This window comes from Lacerta agilis, chromosome 7, assembly GCF_009819535.1.
Source record: "Lacerta agilis isolate rLacAgi1 chromosome 7, rLacAgi1.pri, whole genome shotgun sequence".
Lineage (NCBI taxonomy): Eukaryota > Metazoa > Chordata > Lepidosauria > Squamata > Lacertidae > Lacerta > Lacerta agilis.
This window is the reverse complement of record NC_046318.1, coordinates 41,066,836-41,088,933: the sequence shown is the minus strand read 5'-3', so window position 1 is coordinate 41,088,933 and position 22,098 is coordinate 41,066,836. Positions and strand designations below refer to the sequence as shown.

At 42.4% G+C, this 22,098-nt stretch overlaps 1 protein-coding gene across 1 annotated transcript in view; it reads right to left on the bottom strand.

Annotated features, from left to right (window-relative positions):
• LPIN2 (lipin 2) overlaps positions 1-19,493 on the bottom strand; it is a 35,227-nt gene extending 15,734 nt beyond the window's left edge. The window contains exons 1-7 of the mRNA XM_033154981.1: positions 19,343-19,493; positions 10,302-10,502; positions 7,725-7,820; positions 7,015-7,316; positions 5,823-5,930; positions 3,614-3,737; positions 1,112-1,448 (exon numbers count right to left, since the gene is read on the bottom strand). Coding sequence (XP_033010872.1) covers positions 1,112-1,448; positions 3,614-3,737; positions 5,823-5,930; positions 7,015-7,316; positions 7,725-7,820; positions 10,302-10,493 — 1,159 coding nt within the window. The 5' untranslated portion in view covers positions 10,494-10,502; positions 19,343-19,493. The remainder of the gene's footprint in view (positions 1-1,111; positions 1,449-3,613; positions 3,738-5,822; positions 5,931-7,014; positions 7,317-7,724; positions 7,821-10,301; positions 10,503-19,342) is intronic.
• Between the last annotated feature and the right edge of the window lie 2,605 nt (positions 19,494-22,098).

Sequence of the window (22,098 nt, the reverse complement as noted above, 5' to 3'; positions counted from 1 at the left end):
TTAAAGCAGACTGCAGAATCCACATAAAAGTTGCTTGCCGTTAAAAGTTAATCAAAGAGCCATGCAAGATGTCTCCACTGAATTCTGAGTCATTCCTTCCTATCCTAGGAGTCTCCTATACCCTATTTCCATTCCTCTACAACCATGTTGGCCAAACCTGGCCCTCTAGCTGTTTTGGGACTACAATTCCCATCATGCCTGACCACTGGGATGATGGGAGTTGTAGTCCAAAAACAGCTGGAGGGCCAGGTTTGGCCAATACTGCTCTACAGGGAAGGGCCATAGCTCAGTGGAAGAGCACCTGCTTTGTCCCGAGAAGGTCCCAGCTTCAATCACCAGCAACTCCAGGGAAGGGTTGGGAGAGACTCTTGTCTGAAACCCTGGGGTGACACTGCCAGTCAATGTGGACAATTCTGAGCTACACTGACCAATAGTCTCACTTGGTATAAGGCAGCTTCCTATGTTCCTCTAGAGAGGCTTTTGAAGGGGCACAGCAAGCTGTAAGGGAGAGGAAGGCACACTCAAGTCCTCTTCTGTGAACTTCCTTCCATTTACATAATTACAATACAAGCTACTTTTAGGGGCACTTTTACCCATTCTGCTGAAATTGACTTTCAGACCATTTAAGCTGTTTAAACATATGTGCTAAAAGACAAGAGAGAACCCCCCCCCCAAAAAAAAGATCTGAAGGCAGCCCTGCTTAGGAAAGCTTTTAATGTTTGATGGACTACTGTATTTTAATATTTTGTTGGAAGCCGCCCAGAGTGGCTGGGGAAACCCAGACAGATGGGCGGGGTATAAATATATTATTATTATTATTATTATTATTATTATTATTATTAATCCAAATAACATTTTACATAATGTATCTTTATCATCTGCATTACATATGAAGTAACATGACTGATTTAAGCTTCATTTGTGAAACTTAAAATTTCTGGTTCATACACAAAGTGTTAAGTTATTTGTACTATTATTCTATATGAACAGCTGCAAGCAGGACTAGCAAACACATTTGTTACTTATCTCTTGAAAAATGGTTAAATATTTGGAATCTGGGGTAAAAGAGAAAGTATGTCAACACTTTATCAGGTAATTAAAGATATGTTACCTTTTTTCTTTGATGGAGAATCAAGTTTTGCTGGTGGTTTAGTTTCTGTCGGAGAATCTATCAATGGACTGGGAAGAGTATCAGAATCTAATGCCAATGAACCTTGAAGAATGTCCAAAATTGGTTCTGTGGCTGTAGAAGCAAGTCTCTCTTTAATATCTAGCTCCTTAAGTAGATGGTGTGCTCTTGGCTCAGGCTTTACTACTGTACAAACAGAATTGTTCACCAAAATTCCATCTTCAGCTGCATCACTGCTGGATATTACCCTGAAATGAGTCTTCTCTGATGGAGTGATCGTAACTGTTCTGGGGTGTTCCAATTTTTCCTTCTTGCTTATCTGAAAAGAAAAGCATCATTTTAAAACAATAATGCTTTGATCTCACTCATCATCTGCATGATTCAGTTTCAACAGCTTAAAGTGGTTCTAATTTAGCATTTCAATAAAGCTTGTGTCCCACTCCCCTCCACAATTCAGAAGTGTGTGTGTGTTAGATCAATAGAAGTCCACCTCATTAGGAGTTTTGGCATCCTTACTGCACCTGATTTTCCAAATATAAAACAAGACTCTGCAATGTCAATGGGCAGCATAGTTGATAGACAAACGTGGAAAGATGTACCAGTTGTTTGTACATTAATCCAGCCTTGCAAATCACTCCACAAAACTTATACACTCACAAGCATTAGGGAGCTTCTTGTAATGCTGTGGTCATTTTGTTGCCATTCATCTGTCTTGAGAGTCCATGGAGGAAAGTCCGGGGGTGAAGTGAAACTGCTGCATTAGCAGCACCAAAGTGCCATCCTCAGGGCGCAAGCCTGGGCAATATGTATGGAGGTCTTGCACTGCCCAGACAACAAGATCCCTCTCTCAGCCTTGCTAATGTGGTCCAAAGGAATTGAGAGCAATATGTTTGGCACCAGCTTGGCTGCAGGAGTTTCTGGAATGAGGTGTACAAGACACCATTAAACTACCTTAGGGACTCCACTTTTGAGTAGGGTTTACTCCTTAGCCTTTTCTTCTCCTGAAGAAATCACACAAGGCAGCAGAGGTTTAGGATCAGAGTTTTCCTTCTCCTAGATGGGCCAACTTCCCCTCTCCCCCTCACTTCCCTCTATAGCATGTGCAGAAACTATCTTCCTGACAGTTGGACTTACTATTGTTGTTGTCCACTCAATCCACTAGAGCTCGTTTTGGCATGCAGGGAAGTCCCTAACTCATCAAGGGTCCAAGACCCATCAGCTACCCTCTCCTGGTTTAGACGGCCAGTCCAAGCTGTTTCTGAGCGTGTGGCTGCTGTCACATGCTGACAGCTTCTAGGAGTCACTGGTGAGGGTTGAGAGCAGGGTGCTGAGCAAACCATGGTCATGGTCACACCACATTCTGGTGAAGTTCAGTTTGTCAGTAGGTAGCGGGAGGAACTATTAAGATGCCCCACCCTTGGAGACTGATGGAATCTGATGGATGCCTAATGCTCTAGAGGTTTCTTGTCAGTTTCCAGCTGACAGGCATGGCACTGCTGTTGAATCTAGAGTTTCACAATGGAATGGCTAATGACAGGATTGCTCCCAAGCAAATTTCAGCTAGACTATGACTGAACACAAGGAAGAACAAAATATTGTGCATATTTTGTGATTGTGATGGTGGCACAGTGTGCTCACTTTTGTGACACCACAGTATCTCCTCATATAGCAAAATCCAGTAGAGCTCTTCCAGGTGGTAAATACAAATTAAAAAAATATTCTGCAACACATTTGCAAAGCACTTTTGAGGATAAAATCCATCCTATTCACAATGAACTAGACGTTGATGCTAATACTGGTCTGTCGGAATAAGCCACTTCAGACACAGGTTTAACCTTCATTAACAATGGTACCCAAGCCACTTAGGCACAGTCAACCATAAGAACACAGCAGCGGGATCCTTTGTAAAAACAAGCCAGAAGGTTTTAGTGCAAAATGGAAGCACTTTTCAGAATACCAAGAACAGGAAACACATTGCATACAAAATATAAATTGATTTACATTATTCCATAATGCAGATGTCAGATACAAAATATGGCAGTGCCTCCTAACAGCACCCATCCATGAAATGAATGGTTGCTTTCAGTTTCTGTATTTTAAAAAAAATCTGAACTTTTAAGGCAGAATAGGAAAATGATTCATTTAGACTGCAAACTATCATCAAATGTGACACAAAATCCAACACTAGCTGCCCATTATCTACACACCACTAAGTGTTAATGATGTAGGTGTTTTTACATTGTAACACTAACCATTAGACTTCAGGTGCACAAAATTCTGCAGAAGGAGCCATGTAAGATTCCTGCTGGAAAGTTCGCCTCCTTTTAGAGAAGTACCAACAATGAACCACAAGAGGGAGCTACCTTCATGCTATTTCTATTGGAACAGTCTCCATAATAGTGCTACTTTTTAACCTATAAAAGAAAATCTCATGACATTATCAAAATCTTCCCTCCAAAAACTTGTATTTGCAAATAACTTTACCTTGGTAGATTCTGGGAACCCTCCCCACGTCCATTCAATGTGAGACTCTGCTCGGAGTAAGCTCTCCGCAGGCTTAACTTCAAGTTCTGAATCACTTTTAGGACAAGATGGCTGGCTAAATGGGCTGTCAAAATAAAACAAAGCTATTGTGTTTCAAGGCATGAGTTGTTCAGATCTTTTCAAGGACTGCTTTCTCCAGTTTAACAAAGCTTCACTTATACAGAAAGCCAAGTTGGGCTTTCAGACTGTGAGGCAACAGGAGAAGAAAACTAAAAATCACAATAAAGTAGTTAATGTTGACCATTCTAAACAGATTTCTTCATTAGTTTTGTTTTTTTTAAAAAAAAAAACACGTTTTCAACATAACTGTTCTCACAAGGTAAAACAATTATAGTCGCAAGTTCTCTCTCTCAGCAATATATTCCTATTCTGCAGGCTTAAAACAAAAATGACTGAGCACATTTTCAACTTAAGACAAGCATGTACTCATGTAAGCACATCCAGGACTCCCAATCAAAGCATGGTGTTTGAGTGGTAATTCAAGTACCGGTATATTTATGGAAACTTGCAAAACCAAGTTATATTTCTTGGTCCATTTGCAGCCTACTTCTTCTTTTTCTTGAAAGGAAGCAGCTTTCAAGACATACATTCAAATCAAGGAAACAGATGGCAGGCAAAAATTCACTGACTTTTCCATTGTGATCATAGATCACCCTCATTCTATTGCCATTCTACCCCTTCCCCGCATAATTTACTTTGTCAGTGACATAGCAAAGAAGCCCCAGTTCTTCTCAGCCAATTTTAAGAAAAGTGTCTATAGTGTTAATACCACATGGAAGTTCCTTATTAAGGTAAGAGGTTCTGAAAAATGTCTAGTATCGGGAGGTTGGGGCGAGGACTGCTTAAGTTAACTGTGAGGGTGCACTATCCATAGAAACATGGCAAGCCACAGAAGTACAGTGGTGCCTCGCAAGACGAAATTAATTCTTTCCGCAAGACTTTCGCTGCTGTTCGCTCGCTGCAGCCTTAAAATGCGGCGCCGCGTGGCTCCGGTGCCGGTGGGAAGGGAGCTGCGCGCGGGCGCGTTTTAACATGGTGGGCGCGATCGGACGGCGTCCCTTCCGACCAGCACCGCGCTGCATTTTAAGGCTGCAGCGAGCGAACAGCAGCACTGCTGTTTGCCCGCTGCAGCTTTAAAATTCGGCGTGGCGCCATACAGTAGCTGTAAAGTCTTACCTTTTGGCTCCGGTCGGAAAGGGTGCCGTCCGATCGCGTCCGCCATCTTGGTTCGACCCATGTGCAGTCGACCCAAGATGGCGGACGTTATCGGACGGCACCCCTTCCGACTGGCACCGGACCGCGTCGCGCCACGTTTTAAGGCTGCAGTGGGCGAACAGCAGCGCTGCTGTTTGCTCGCTGCAGCTTTAAAACGTGGTGCGGCGCGGTCCGGTGCCGGCTTACAGTGGTACCTCACCAGACGAATTCGTCTTGCGAAAAACAGCCATAGACGAATTCGTCTCGTGAGTCAACTAAAAACTCGCAAAAACCTTTCGTTTTGCGAGTTTTTCGTTGTGCGAGGCATTCGTCTTGCGGGGTACCACTGTATTGCCCATGTTTCAATAGTCCAGTGTAATATAATGTTTATGCCAGAAAAGCCTCACAAGAAGCATTGATCTCTATTACAAGAGTAGGCAATCTTTTCTGAGTCAAGAGCAACATTCCCATGGGGGCATGTGCAATGCATGTGGGGTGTGTGGGGGGGGGGGAGAGACATATCAGCAGTAGTTGGAGCCAAAGCTGGGGAAAACAACCAGTTTTTGCTTTTTCCTTCTCTCTCATGCATGCTTTCTGGTGCACACATTCCCCACCACCACCAACCACCCCTTCTCTCTCCCCAACTCTCTTCCCCACTTTCCATCATTCAATGTTCTCTCCCTGCCAGTCAATCTTCCCTTGGGGTGCCTAGCCTCCAACTACTACCAGCCTGCTCTGCTCCTCCCTCCCTCCCTCCCTCCCTCCCCAGTTTGTTCCGGATCCTCAGCCTGGAAAAATCCACAGATGTGAGTGAGGAGCCCAACCCTTCTCTTTCTCCATTCTGGAGATCACAGGGAATACCCTGGAGAGTCCCATGGGAGCCAGGGTTTGCCCAGATGTGCTTTAACACCACCATTCATTATATTTAAAAGAGTGACACATGAAAGTGACCTACTTCTCCAAAGGAGACCAGTCTCCATCTGATAAAGGGTAATGGTCCTTTGTGTGGTAAATCAATGATTCCTTATACTCTTCATCCTTTGGTGGAGAATCTGATGGGTTCCTGTGGAGATGAGAGTATATTTAAAAGGGGGCTCACAGAAACAACCCTGGTGATGTATTTTAACTGAAGAATTCCAAGCAACTTGAGGAGAAACCAAAAGATCCCGTAGGCAACTTTTCAACATGGTCCATATTCTGATATGAGCAAGGCCTGGAGATCCAGTCCCACTGACTCACATCCATAGGAGCTGAGACACAAGCAAAGGGCTCTAACTCCATTTCTCCCAGAGTAAACAGCAAAAGGGGCTTTGGAAGAACGCTCCTTTTTGTTGAACACCAAAGCTGTTCACTATTGTTCACATGCTTAGAAGGATTAAAGAGTCTTTGCTTCTTGGAAGAAAGTGGCTGAAGTATGTAATAGTATGAGCAGGGGTTATGATGGAGGCTGGATAGAACACCTTGAGAACTAGATCACATTCACTCTGGTGTCGACTTCCCTATCCATATGACAGACTGTTTTCTTTGTGGGTCTCACCCTTCATGATTATCTAGTTTGTTGTGTGTGTGCATGCACTCGTACACCATAACCAAGACTTGTTCAGGACAAAAATTACAAACATATTTAATGACTTACAAATTAGAAAGTCTCCAGCAAATGCAATACATGAAACATTTTCCGATTGAGAAATGGGATTTAAGTGTTCTCAAAAGCAACGCTTTACAAATTAAAAACTTACGTAATGCAATTTAGATACAGGTTAAAATTATGTATTTATTGCAGGTATTTGCTTTTCTTGTTTAACATTAGAAATACAACACAAATGGGTAATTATCTGTGCCTGACTGTGGGACTAGAACCTTCAGTTGCCATATAAGCATATTTCTTACTAAAGACTACCCCCTAGTTTATTATCTGCTTTTCTGAATTATAGGTAGATATAAGTTATTACAAACTCCAAATCTGAATTTCCAAATCAGTAGTTGAACATTTAAATTTCCAAATCAGTAGTTGAACATTTAAACAGCTGGGGGATTTTTTTCTGGTAGGATTTCACACTGTTGCCAAATATAAAACAAATATAATTACTGAGCTTTTTATATTGCAACAGGTTAGCCAAATAAGAAGGTACTTCTAAAAAGTTTACCTCAGAGGCAGAATACTTCTCTCATCATCTGAGCTCATTTCCATTTCAAAGCCTTCTTCAGCTCCAGGAGCAGAGATCTGATCTTCCTTCTTGGCATCTTGTTTACATTTTCTTTTCCTTCGCTTTTTCTTCTTCACTGACCCAGAGGGGAAAAAAGGCTCTGCTTCCACAATCTGTAGTATTTCTGAGCTTAGACACATCCTTTCATTGTCACCCGATTTCAGCAAGTGATCATCAGTTTCTTTGAAGAACTGGTCGTCTGTAGGTATTGGAGATGTTGCAAGATGTGCAGGAACTCTTTCCTAAAAAAAATGATTTGGGCAAGAATAACAGTTACATACATTATGTATGCACTACTAAACTATTACAATATTCACTATATTGGAATTATATTGGAATTTAGTATATAGTATATTGAAATCACAGTGAACGTATAAATTTCCATGTAAATGCAGGTAATTCCAGATCCATTTTGTGATGTTCAGAAACTCAACAGACATACCTGAGACTTTTCATTGTCACTTAAATATGATTGTCAGTATTCACTCATGTACATCCAAAAAGCAAAGAAAAGAAACACCTGGCTCCTAAATTAAAAATGCTTAATTATATGAAATCCTTATTTCCCAATATACAATTTCCTCCCTACTACATAAAATATGTACAACAGAGTGTCAGAATAGACATGGATGTTAAATTATGCCACTTACAAATTGTTCTTCTGTTTCTTGCACAAAGAAAGCTTCTCCATTATCACCCAGCTTCATATGAAGATCAACTGCTTCTCCGTTAATTTCAATATCAATCTGTGGAACACACAATACCCTTTCAGCATTTGAAAATAAAAATACATGCAAAAATAAAAATATATTTTGCCTCTTTACATTATCCATCCCCACCCCTCTAATCTTTGAGACAAATGGGTGAAGACTGAATGATCGACATACTCTCTAGTACTTCTCTACCCACTTTGATCAGAGCATATATTGCCTGTGACAAGCTGACCGGTCAGGGGCGTTCTTAGCCCCTTGGCTGCCGTAGATGGGAAGCCAAGAGGCACCCCTGGGGGCAGAGCATCACGGTGCGTGTGTCCGCGGCGCCCCGCCACAGGGGTGCTGGGCGGCGGATTCGGGAGACTCCCGAAGCCTCCGCCCGGCGGCGGCACCCCTTCGTGCTGCGGCTGCTCGTGCCTGCGTGAGCAGCCGCTGCCTGAAGGGGTGCTGGGCGGCGGATTCGGGAGTCTTTGTGACCATTACTGTGTCATGTCCCTCCTCACTGGCCCGCCCCTCTCCATGCCCCGGCTCCGCAAGCCAGCCAACAGCAGAGCTTGGCAAAGAGGCAAGGGGTGGGCCAGCGAGGAGGGGGTGGCACCCCACCTCGCTGGCCTGCCCCTTGCCTCCATGCCAAGCTGTGCCGCTGGAACAGGGGGCTATTTTCGGCGCTGCTGGGGCGGAGCCGCAGGGGTGGCCAGCGAGGAGGGGGTGACACCCCTCCTCGCTGACCGCCCCTGCGGCTCCACCCCGGCAGTGCCAAAAATAGCCTTAAAATATTTTTTCAAAAAAAAAATTAAAACAAGTAAAAAAAAAAAGCCCAGTGGGCGGGGCCGCCCCCGATGTGTCACCCCCAGCAGGGGCGCTGCCCGGCCCCCCACCCCCCCTGCGACCAGTATATCTAAACTTTGTGAAGTGGAAGAAGGTAACAACGCCACTAGCATAAACCAACACATGTTACAGAGACTGAGAAAGGCAGGAAAAGAGCAACTGCAGACACTCCCTTCATCAAATTTGAGAGAGAGGGGTGAGAAAGAAGCAGGTTGTATCATACCTCAGGTGAACCAGTGAGATTGGCCAAGAAAGAATGAAGTTAAGAAGAGTTCTGCTGGGTAAGGTCAAGCCCCATCTAGCCCAGCTTGCTGTTCTCACAGTGGCCAGCCAGATGCCTATGGTAAGTCTATAAGTAGGACGTGAGAGCAAAAGCACTCTACCTACTTGTGCTACTGGTATGCAGAGGCATGCAGTCTTGGGTCCTGGAGGCAGTATGCAGCAATCATGTCTAATAGCCACTGGAAGCCTTATCCTCCATGAATTTTAAATCCATGACTTTTAAAGTAATCCAGGTTTGTGACCATTACTGTGTCATGTATCAGCAGCTGTTTGGCCCAGCTGCAACCTAGCTGCCCAAAGCCAAATGTGATCTGCAGGGACAGAGTCACCTGATAATGAATCCACGACAAAGCACTCATTCCTTGTCACCTTCCTGAGTAGCTCATCCGGAGCAACAACACTGACTCATTGTTCATTTCACTAGAGTTCCTAAACATGACTAAGGAGATCCATTCATTTTACACCAGGAATAGCAGCAACTAACCAAGAAAACCAAGGAATATTATGGATAGCTCAATGAAAACATCCACTCATGCCTGCTGAGTGAGAAGTTTCTATACCCACCCAATAAAACCCACCAAAGCTAGAGATTATTAAAAAAAGAGAAAGGCTGAAAATCAAACTGCCAGTATCATAATGCCTTTGTATAAATATATGGAATGCCATGCACAGTTGTGGTTTTCTCATCTGAAGGAGGATTTTGTACAGCTGGACAAGATGAAGAAAGGAGCAACTAACATTATCAGGGGCCTGGAGCATCTGATGTATGAGGAAAGTTGACTATTTGAAGCTTTTCATTTTAGAAAAATGGCAAAGGAGAAACATGGGAGAGAGGCTTATAAAATTGTGCATAGTGTAGAGAAAGTGGACAGAAAAGTTTTCCTCCGTCTCTAATAGAACTCACATTACTATGGAGGCACTGGTTTAGCAGTGAAATTGAGTAACAGTAGATTCAGACAGACAAAATTCAAATGAATGTAATGCATTCACTGTCAACGGTTCCTATATTTTCAGACTTAACCTCACTCTCATGGCTGCTAGTCATGAGATCAGCCCTACAATAGTTTAAAGACATCACCCTCCTCTGTAGGTTAAAAAAAGAAATGCATTCAAAATCTTTGGCATGCAACAAAGAGATGCAAGTCTTTGTTGTACTAACGAAACAACAAAGTTAGTAATACTCTATTTAGTCATAAATTAGAGTGGCTTAGATCTCCACCATTGTTTGAGAAATGCAGTATCAGTAGGAACTTTGATTTAATTTAAATCAAGTCATCCTGAATCAAATCTCAAATGCATCCATTCCACTTAATAAAGCTTTTTTTCCCTTTCAAAAATAGATTTATATAGACAAAACTGCAGAATAGTTTTCATTACAAGGTCCCCATCATTCATGATACTCACAACTTTCTCCTTCGAACGTAAGACACCAAGCTTTCCAAATCGGACATGGAATGGGGAGCAAAGATATGTGCCATCTTGTTGCCGAACTACAATTACATCAATGCATCCTGAGAGCGTCGCCTGATTGATTCCTTTGTATAGTTCCTTAACAGTAACCAGAACTTGGCCTGCAAGCTGTCCCACGTAATTCATACTTTAAGGCTGCAAAGAAGAAATTGTTTGAAACTATTAATCAAAATTTAGACAAAAAGTAAATGGTAGCCGTGGTTGCACATAAGGAAAATTCCAATGTTCTCCAAGTCACTAGCATAAAAGTGTAATAAGCTTTTCTAGACCATGTTCGCTACACACAGCTTATCTTTATTTGCCATATTCAGTATATCAGTTTCCAGCTTTTAGAGTTCTAGGAATTGATGTCACTTATAAATCTCTATAGCTCAAATGTTCAGTTGCCTATCAGCAAGTGTTTACTTATGATGTGTAGATACTCCTAAGTTTAGGAGCATCTAATGATGAAACTAGAAATGAGGGCAGGAGAAAATGGACAGAAGATGGGAGGATGGTATGATCCTATAGCCCAGTCCTTAAAATATTGGTTCCAGTTATATGAACCAGATATTTTTGTTCTTTTATTTGACAGTATTTCAGTAGTCAGTTTCTAAAATGACCTAATAACCAGCTTGGATTGCTGTACACAACTGGTCACTTTGCAAGTGAGTACAGTACTACATAAAAATCAACAAATTTTCATTTTCAGGTGATAAAATGGCATGTCATATTAAGTGCTATTATGGAACTTCAAGTAATGAAAAGCTAAGGTGAAGTAATAGTTAAAATATGCAGCAAGTAGCAGAGCAAGCGTATGTAAAATGCTAACCAATAAAGCATATATATATATATATATATATTTGCAGTTGATATTGTTGTACCATGGCAGAATTTACAACACTCTGATGAAGCCATTGGATAATGGAATAAGAGTTACAGACTGACTCTATGCCACATTAATAATTTTTTTAATTTATTTTAGTAAACCAGTGTGTGTGTGTGTGTCAAAAACCTAAATGCTTATTCAATGTTAAAGCAGCACTTAACATAAGAACAGACTGCTACTAGTATTCCTTTCTAAAATAAAAAGGTTTTAAAATGTTTCCTCAGCTTTCTTACAGAATACTGGTGCAGTTTAAAAACAACTTAATCTCAAGAAAGCCGGTGTGTGGTAGAAAGCTGTCCTTCGCTGCTAGAGATAACCAGGCATGCTCTGTTTACAGCGATAGGCAATGATGTCGCATTCCGAGTCACATGATATTAGTTTCATTCTATTTACCATGTGATTTCTCCTATCTGACTTAATCCCAGGCCTGCTTAGCACATGCCTTTTTCTGAATTTATACACTGCATTCCGTCAGTGGGCAGGTGAAAGCAGGAGATGCATGCTTGCTCATTTCAGGACATAACGCAGGCCAACAGGAAGAAAGAGGTTTTCTTTCTGTGCACCCACAGCTTCCTCTGGCTTCCTCCAGACATTATTCTACCAGGTTTCATGTTAGTTTTTGTTTTTCATATCTGGCCAAGAATCCAAATGTGGGAGCAGGGTGCATGGCCATGGGCGTGTCCACATTGTAAAGGATAGGTCAACCCTTGTCTGTCAGCTGCTATGCACAGTGCAGCTGGAATAAGAGCAAGAGTGGAGCACTGGGATGGAATCACAGATCAATCAATCCAGTCACAAAATGCAAGGTATGAGCTCAGATACCTAACTGAAGGGGGCTGGGATGAAGGTGAAGGAAAGCAACAGACAAAAGGATGGGTAGGCAGCGGAGTCTAGAAGAGAAGCTGGCTTGCATGTATCACTCTTGTCTTTGACCTGGTTGCTGTAGCAAATGAATTACATGTAGGAGAGAGACAACACTCTGCTCCTCCTCTGGCAGTGCCTTGTGTTTCTGCACCTTTGCTTCCTCTGCACCCAGCACAGAAATGAAGCGAGCTGCCCGTGGTGGCTTCCTTGTTGCCTATTGCGACTAGGCGAGTGGTTAAATACCAGACTGGTATAATAATTTCATTTTTGTGTTCTCATAATGCAAAGCCCTTGTCAATAATAGGAAAACTCTCACACACCCCAGGTGTTCAGATGTCCAAAAAGTTGCTTCAGACTAAATCTTAGAAAGCTTGTATATAGTATTTCTTAATCCGTGTTAAAAAAAACCCACAAGTCTTTCTAGCTTTCTTCTTGTATATGCTGCTGGTGGTAGTGTTATAGAACACTGCAGATACATGTAGATTCACTTGCATGAAATTTGAATACTTTAAGCTATTTCTTTGTTACCATCTTACAAGCAGCAGTCCAAAAGAAATTTCTTTTCCTTTTTTTTTTTTGCAATGTTATTACATTTCTTGAAAACATTGAAAATTTCCTGTCATTGTCCACCTATTTCAACTAGTTCCTCTGTCTATAATAAACCCTAGTCAAGGGATTTATTCCTTTATTTAATACTATTTCTTTCCCACCCTTAATCACCAGGTGTTTCAAGAGTAGGTTACATATAAAAAGCAGATGCACACAATAAAACCAAGCAACAGAACACTAAACAGCATGAAACACTGAAGTGTTTTAAATAAAGTTGCTTAATATCACTATGATAATTTCACCATAATTTGCAGTAGGGGTAAGGATTTACACTGGTACCTCTGGTTACGAACAGGATCCGTTCCAGAGCCCCGTTCGTAGCCTGAAAGGTCCACATCCTGAAGTGCCGCATCTGTGCATGTGTGTGATGTGATTCGCCGCATGATGTCATTTTGCACATCTGCGCATGCGCGAACCGCCAAACCTGGAAGTAACCCATTCCGGTACTTCCGGGTTCAGCGCGTTCGTAACCCATGATGAACACAACACGCAGCATTCGTAACACGAGGTACAACTGTAGTGCTATTTACCATTGCAAAAACACTTGGAACATTATTACTGCTTTGCTGTACCAGAAAGGCAAAACAAAAGAACCTCAAGGTATTGCCAGGTTATCACAAGGATGTTGAGTGTGCCAGTGGATTGCTGTTATCACTGTGATAGCACCAAATAAACAAATGCAGCATGTAAACAAAAACAACAAACCAACCCTTCTGTGGTCTAATTAGGTGGTTCAAGTAATGCATGGGAAAAGGGTCAATAACTTGTGTATACCCCAACACATTGTTAAGGACATTTTTTTTCAGGGCCTGTAGAGAGAAGGTGCACTTCCTGATAAACATGTCAAGCAACCCACAAGCCCATATATCTGGCATTTGGTAGACAGCAGCACTACGTTGTGAGCTGCCTCTCCACAGCCTTGATTGGCTGGGCACCATTTTTTAAAATTGAAAAATATCCTTTTTCTCCTTCCTTGTAACACCACGCAGCCAGTCAGATTTGGCAATTGTGACATCACCAAAGGCAAACTAAACAATGCCCACATTCTAAACCAGCTTCATTTGCCACCAACATCATCATAATCGCACAGCCAAATCTGATTAGCTGTTATTAGGATAAAGGGGCTCATTTTTCAAACAAAATATGGCACCAAAGTGGCAACTAATGGGGCTGTAGAATACAACCAGAAGGGCCCCCAAAAGGTCCCTTTCATGCCAAAGTTTTTATTAGAAGACATTTGGCTGAGCCCATGTTTTGAGCACATTTCATTATTGCACTTCTAGGTAGCGTGAGAAGGGCTTTCAATAACAAAACATGTTAATTTTTAACACTTGCAATCCCATCTCATTGTGCCATAAACACCAGAGATCTAATCTCCTCTATCTATCTGTCAGCTGTACTTTCTTGACAAATGCTATGGGTGAAGTAAATGTGCCCAGAAGGCAAGGTGAATGAGTGGAATGAGAGAGAGGGAAGGAGATGGGGAGAGAGCACAAACCAGAAGTCAGCAGGACTCCTCTTCCCCTAGCATATCCATTCCCATTCAGACTCACCTCACTTATTCACAATGTAGCAAACTGTGTAATTCTCATCCTTCTGGCATAACTAAGCCAGCTTCTCCACAGGTGCTTATACCTTTGCATGACAACAGTCAATTGACAACATCTGATCTCATCAGGGGTGCTGAACTCCCAACACATGCTAGCCTCAGATATTTTCTTGGTATATGTTTTCTAATTGTTTCCACTAACCCTTCTCTTTTTCTGTCATCAAGCTCAGGAAGCCAATGTTCGTATGGATATGGCAGCCATCCCAGAGTCCACTGCTTCTAAAGCCATGTTAATGTCCAGAGAAAGGATCTTGTCTAAACATATTTTTAAGAGATCTGTGTTTATGATATTCCATCTCTTACCCTGAATTAACTGTTTTTACTTGTGGGAAGCATCTCATCCAATCATTGTGTCAACCAGTTTTCTAGCAAGGTACTGTAATTGGTGGGTTATCCAGGATCAGATAGCATGGGAAAGAGTATTCTACCACTGCAGCAAAGCACATATATTGTGATATACCTATGCCATACTATGGTGGCCACCCTATTTCGTCCCATAAGGTCATGACATCCAAGGCCTCCATAGGTTCAGAGTCAGGAAGCAAGAATCATGGCAGCTTTTATAAGCGAGGCTTCCAAAATGTGGAATTTCCTAAGTTAGCTCTCCCAAATCTCTCCTCTTACTATTTTCCAGGAGCTTGGGGGTGTTGCAGACTAATATGTGATCCTATGCATCTTTACTCAGAATTCTAATGTGGTCAATAATGCTTACCCCATATGAAGGGTTCACAGGACTGCAGTCTCTGTGTGCCTGTTGGAGAAGTAGGACCAGATTGTCTGAAGTAAGCAATCAAGCCATATTCTAGAAACATGAGCTTGCATTTGGGTATTGTAATATTATTGCCTGTTTTCATTTAAGATCACAGGACAAATAAAATAGATGCACATGCGTTTTGAAATTTATTTTGCCTTACTGACTAAATCCTTGTGTTCTGTCCTACTATTATTCCATCTAGAAAGAGCTAACCAATGGGCATCCTTTTACTGTGTAGCCTTAAATGGTTTCTCTCCTCTTTAGGAATCAAGAAATAAACAAGGTTTTATATCTCTGATCAGCAAAAGCACCAAAGTAAATGTGATTTTACTTATATAATTAGCAACAATGTGGTGGTTGTTTTTTAAATGGAAGTCATGAGGTGGGAATTACTAATTGTGTGAATAACATATCTGTTTCAGCCCTTCATAATGAAGAATAGATCAACAGGCAGCCTTACATCAGCAGTAATGAGTGCTTAATATTTCTGAAACTCCAGATTCTATATTGGAACTTCCTTCCAACCCCAGTGTCCATATCCTAGAGATAACAGAGAGAACTCTACTAATCAGCATCATTTCTCACAGAAGTTCACTAACAGTAACCAAGAATGAACATTTATTATCGAGGGGCAATGTACATTTGATTACCAAACTTAGGGGGAGGGAAGGACAGTAGGGTATGTGTATTTCATTCATCATCACTGCAATGCTTAAGACAGAGTGCAAGACAAGATGGAAATTAAATCTGATTCAAGAAGACAAGTCTTATATTCTTAACAAGCATTAGAGAATTTGTGCTGAAAATAATGCAATGTGCCTTCATCAAAGTATCCTAAGACTGATAATGGGGCTATTCCATTACTATTGTAAGTCACTTTGAGACTGCTTTATGGCAACAGGCATGATGGAAATTTTACAAACCAGTAAGTCCATTATCCTACCTACACACTCTCACTTGTCAGTAAGTCTCACTGAATTCAAGAGGATTAACTTCTGCATAAGATAGCACAGAAAGATTCACTTAACCACCTTGTATTACAATCAGAAACTCAAACCTTATTACATGAACTTGTGAGACTGCCAGGGGGTGATGTAAAAAAGTGCTGCAGAAAGGCCAGGTTGTTAGACTTTCCAAGTAACTCAAATACCTCAGGCTATCTGTGTGCCAAATTCTACCTTTTCAGGTTGTCTGGAAATACCTTAACAACCTGGGGTGCATTTTTGGCCTCTAGTTTTCAGAGAGAGGTGTACAAGTGTTCCCTTTTCATATATTTCTAGCAGGGTGGATAAAAAGCAATGGTTTTTTTAAAAAAAAAATCAGATTTTTTTAAAATTTAAATCGGATTTTTTAAAATAAAATGCTTTTTGAGGAAAATATATTACCATCCAAAGGTTATTCAATCATGAAATAAAGATTAGTTTTTTAACTATATATAATAAGGCTGTATACCTTATGTTTAATTTTTTTGTAAATAAATTCCATTAATCCATTCACAATGTCATTTATGCTCTTCCAGAGGTTTTTGTAAAATTATTGGGCAGTTTCTCTGCCTACAAGATATTATCACAGATGCTTGGTTTACTTTTGCAGTTCTCAAAACTGAATTTGACCCAGCAGAGATCACATGCCCCTTCTTCACAGCAAAAATGTTATAACATGAACAGAGTTGAGAAAAAGACCTTAACCCTATTGTTCTACAAACCTATGAATACAGAATCAACCCCTTCAGTGCTAAGTTCCAAGAAGTTCAGTGAATAGAATAGAAAGAATATTTTTCTGATTGTTTGGAGTGGAATGGATCTAATAAATCTATTTAAATTGTTATTATTAAGGTAATTATAATTTTTCTCCTTCCTAAGTACAACAGAAAAGTTGTCCAAATATGAATGATTAACCTATTAAACTGGGGATAAAAAACTAACATGAAAAGTTGTTATTGTAAAAATCTTCATCTACTTGCATATTAAAGTTATACCAGCAAGAATTAGTCTTTAGGTAGAAAACTGTGATTTAAATCAAGCCTTACTGACTAGTGATTTAAATCAGTTTGATTTAATCAAATCCACTCTGATTTCTAGTAATCAGGATGTCTTATTTTACATATATATCAAATTTGGGAGCTTTAGCTCATTAGAAAGGATCCTAAATGTCAATTTCCCTCCCCCCATGAGTAAGTAATGCACTAACCCACAGCGGGTGGCGCTGTGGTCTAAACCACAGAGCCTAGGGCTTGCTGATCAGAAGGTCAGCGGTTCGAATCCCCACAACAGGGTGAGCTCCTGTTGCTTGATCCCTGCTCCTGCCAACCTAGCAGTTCAAAAGCACATCAAAGTGCAAGCAGATAAATAGGTACCGCACTGGTGGGAAGGTAAACGGCGTTTCCATGCACTGCTCTGGTTCGCGAGAAGCAGCTTAGTCATGCTGGCCACATGACCCGGAAGCTGTATGCTGGCTCCCTCGGCCAATAAAGCAAGATGAGCACCGCAACCCCAGAGTCGTTCGCGACTGGACCTAAGGTCAGGGGTCCCTTTACCTTTACCTAACCCAAAACTGCAATCCACTACATAGGAGTGAAAGCCCAGACTAGACCAGCTCCATCAGGCTCTGACCAAGAAGTGACACTAGCTTTACTCTGCTGGCACAGATATCCCTGTTCCACCTGTTGGAAAGCTTTCTACCAATGGTAGTCTGCAGAATGTTCCAAAACACAGTGCCCCAGAGAAAAGGCTCAGCCAGCCTGGGAACCACTAAATCCCAAGCCAGCTCCACTACTATCACTTAATGGCACCTGGTCCAATTCAGGTCAGATTGCTACATCAAGTCCAGGTTGGCATAGCCTGGAACAGTTTGTGACTCCCCCTCCACATTCTACCTAGGCCAACTTGAATGATGGGGCTCTGGATGTGGCAGTAGCTTCACTGCTCCATTGCTACTTGCCATGTGTTTGGATAGCTCTGGCAATTGGCAGAGAACTCAGAGTACCTTCATATAGATATGTGGCTGTACCTCCTATTATCAGAAGTAAAAGTAAAACATGACCTAACACTGTGCGTAAACATATCAGTCAGTTTTCTTTAACATATGCCATTGCAAAAGAAAGACATAAAATATGTCAATATTTATGACATCTCAGACTAAAACACATGGCTCTACTTTTTATTTAAAAAAAAATGCTGTTTCAGACTTAACAGTATAAGATTTTAGAAGATTTGCTAGGAATTTGGTATAGTACGATTAAGTCTTAGCACATGATAGTGGTTGTAAATTCATAAATAATGTGCCAAGCTTTCATGGCAATCTCAACCAAGACTTCAGCATGATTTCAAGTTACATCATGTATTCATTCAGTCATTCATTTATTCAAGTAGCAGTTCAATAAGAGTCCCAGCACACAACATACATTAATGGTAACAGAAGCATTAACAACCCACTGAGACATGCATCACAGGCACTACAACCATAGGTTTGAATCAGAGAGCAGACAGCTACATCCAGAACCCAGGCAACCAAAGCACATGAATTCAATAAAACCAACAGCCAGACACTCAGTTTTACTTTACATCCCATTGAAGTCAATGGGCAGCAACCCCTGTGTAAAGGATTGCAAACAGGGGCCGCTAAAAAACCTGCATGCTTGCTTTCAATGGCTGCTCTTGAGTAAACACTGCCCTGATGACGATAAAGAAAAAATGTATGCAGTTATGCTACAAACAGTGGAAGATTACACCCCCACCCCTCCCTCTCTGCTGGAAGGCACCATAGCCGGCATTGATCGTGGGTCACCTCCTACCACCAGCTTCCTTTCCCCCGATACACTGGCAAGCAAACAGGGCTCGCGAGGACCAAGGGCCCTAGTCCAGGGGAAACGGGCTTCTCCCTCACCATCTATCTGGAAGCTGGGGGAAGGGGTGGGGACCAGAAAGAGAGGAGAGGCGCGCGGCTGCGCCCTGTGACCTCGGCGGGACTCCCTCCTCCTCCTCCTCCTCCTCCTCCTCCTCCTCCGTGCGCAGCTGTGGAGGCAGCCGCAAGTCCCGACCTCCTCCGGCGTCTGTTTGGGGTGAGGGACCTAGGTGACGCTGGGAAGGGGGCGCGTGCTGCGCGCGGGCGAAGGAGGGAAGGATGCAGATGCAGCAGAGCTTCCTTAGGACCAGACGCGGAGCTGGAGAGGAAGTGGGGGGGGGGGGACGGGACGTGGTGGCCCCTCGAAGCCGCCCGGTTCCCCCAGGCTGCCTTGGTGAGGAGGTCAGGGGCTCCCCCTCCTTGCCTACCTTGACTGTCCGCCCTCAGTGGGATGGAGGCAGGAGAGAGAGGGAGGCTTGGCGAGGGCGAGGACCAGCCACCGGTCGCTCGAGGCGGCGGTTGAATGAACTGAATGGGCTGGAAACGCAGCCAGCGCGCGGCGCCGGAGGAGGCGGAGGCGGGGGGTGACGCACGCGAACGAGAGCGCGCGCCCGGCGGAAATTCCCGCTCTCGCGCCCCCTCGCTCTCTTGCGCTACGAAGCCACCAACTAGCGGGGGGGGGGGAGGTGGGGAGGTGAGGCGCACGTGACGTGGAGAGGGGGTGGGGGTGGCAGGCCACGGTATTCTCTCTCTCGAGCGCGCGCCCAACATTCCACCCTGCTGCGATGTAAAATGCCCCAGGCTAATTAGTGGCAGTGGCAGCGTCGGCAAGAATAGGGAGGAGCTTACTTCTTCTTTTCCTTCTGAAGTGGATCGTGATCTGTTGCTTGCAGACTCTTGCAAGCGCAGCGGGTGCATCTCCCTTCCAGAGTGCATATAGCCAGCGCCAGCGTGTGCATTGTGCTTCGGGCGTGCTGAAGCCCTATATACAGTTGCATATCATAAGCTACACATTAACATTCCTGTTGTATGTTATGCTTCGAGACTGGAAGGATAAACACCCACCGTCCTCCACGCAATGAAGACTTCACCTTTATTTTATTTTATTTTATTTTATTTTAAAAAGCCAATCTAGCATGGATCTGAACATCTGGAGGGCTTCTATCTACTCCTATGTTTGATTTCAGATGAAACTACTGATAGGTATTGTATTCTCAATGTGAGCTGCCAGTGTGGGTCCCCTGCATTTTAATATCTTGCTTTTGTTTTTCTTGGTCAACTTAGACACTTAAAAAAATACAAAGCTTTCTTGTTTGATGAGAACATGCTTGTGAGTACTTCATCAAATGCATCTCTGTTGCACATGTGTATGTTCCTCCAGCATATTCCTTTTGCCTCACCTGCTCCTGCTATCATGCATTCTGTGTGTATTTTCTGCATTTGGGATACAAACACAACAATATGCTCCATTTTATTAATGTTGCATTACTGGCCCACCAGTGAGGCAAGGTGAGGCAACTGCCTCAGGCAACAAGATCCACAGGTCCAGCAGATCCCAATGTAGATCTTTCTTCCTCACCTTGTTGCTCAAGTACCGTAGATCTTCATTCACCCCTTCTTCCTTGGCAGGGAGGGAAGCAGACTATAACAAAGCAATATAAGTGATGATTCATTTCAGTTAAAAACTCTTCGTAATTGACAATGTAATTTATACACGCATTGCTATGCATACAGTATATAGCAGGCACTGATCAAGAGCAAGCAGAAACATATTTAGGATTATCTGGCCTTTCCCCTTCCTTTTTTTTGCTACCAGGATACATCTTTTCTGTGGTGGGTTCATCTGAGATCCCTAGAAGTTATTTGATGAAAATACTACTACACAATAAGTGCAGGTAGATGTTGTAAAACTCCTTCCCCAAATGGCAGAGGCAAAATGTTTAAACTTTGCAAAGAGGTTTTGGCATGTTTCCTGTTGTGCAGGAGACACTCATAAGAATCCACTGTATAGTTTACTTACAGTACTGTGGTATACATCTCTACTCAGCAGTATGCCTTTTTGTCTTTAAGGGGGCTTACTGGCAAATAAGTGGGTTCAGGGTGGCAGGCCAGACTTTGATTTAGGGTTGACACTGGGGAAAACAGGGTTCTTATGCCATTGATAGTTGTATATCCACAATCAAAACCAGGTTTTGTGAGGTGTGTGCATGTGAGCAGCAATGACAATACTCTCTCTAATTTTGTGTTACGTCATGCCCTCGTAGCTGCCATTTTGTAATGAACCCATATCACTTTCTCAAAATTTGAAACGTACCCACTTGTCCAGAAAGGTTGTTGATCCCTATACTACAGCATCACTTGTGGTGATCCATTGTGATGAGGTCCTTTCTCCTCACAAACCACTTACTTGGTAAGGCTGCTTCCAAATTTAATAGTGCCTCCATCTCTTCCACAGTCATCTATGTGTCAAATACTACTGTGTGGTGCTCTGTTCTCCCTCCTCTCGTTTTCTCTTCTCCTTTTCCTCTGGCTAATATAGATTGCAACTTTAAGGCTTCTAGGAAGACATTCTATCCCTTTTCCACTTCAGTTTCCAGCATGATAAGACTGTCTATAACCACCTTGTACTGGGAAACAGCAGCATAAATAAGTCAATAATTATTTTAAAATGTCAATAAGTGGAATGATCAAGCTACTAAGTGGGCTGGATTTGACTTTGTTAGTAGCCATGTTATAGTCCACAGCAAGAGGCCTGAGGCAAGTGCACACAGACCTGGTACACAATCTAAAGCTGGGGTGTGTAGGTTCTTTATGACATTTTATTTATTTAGCAGTGTGGGGAGGTTTGCATTAAAAAATAAAGCTACAGAGTAGTTTGGTACTGCCTTGTTGCTTTATACAGTGATTTAATAGGACAATTTGTGGGATGGTATCACACAAACAAGTGCTGAAATAACGGTGAAATACTCTCTATCTTAAGTAAAGGCACATTAGGTACCTAGAAAGCAAAAACAATATGTTCAGCCTTTGTGCTTTATCTTATCAGCATTTCTGTATCAGTACTTCTGTATGCAAAGTCTATATCATGCTGTATATGAAAAGCCATCTTTCCCCTGCACCAGTTCTTGCAATAGTTAGCCACAATATAAATTAAGTTGATGCATACACTGTTCTCTCTCTCTCT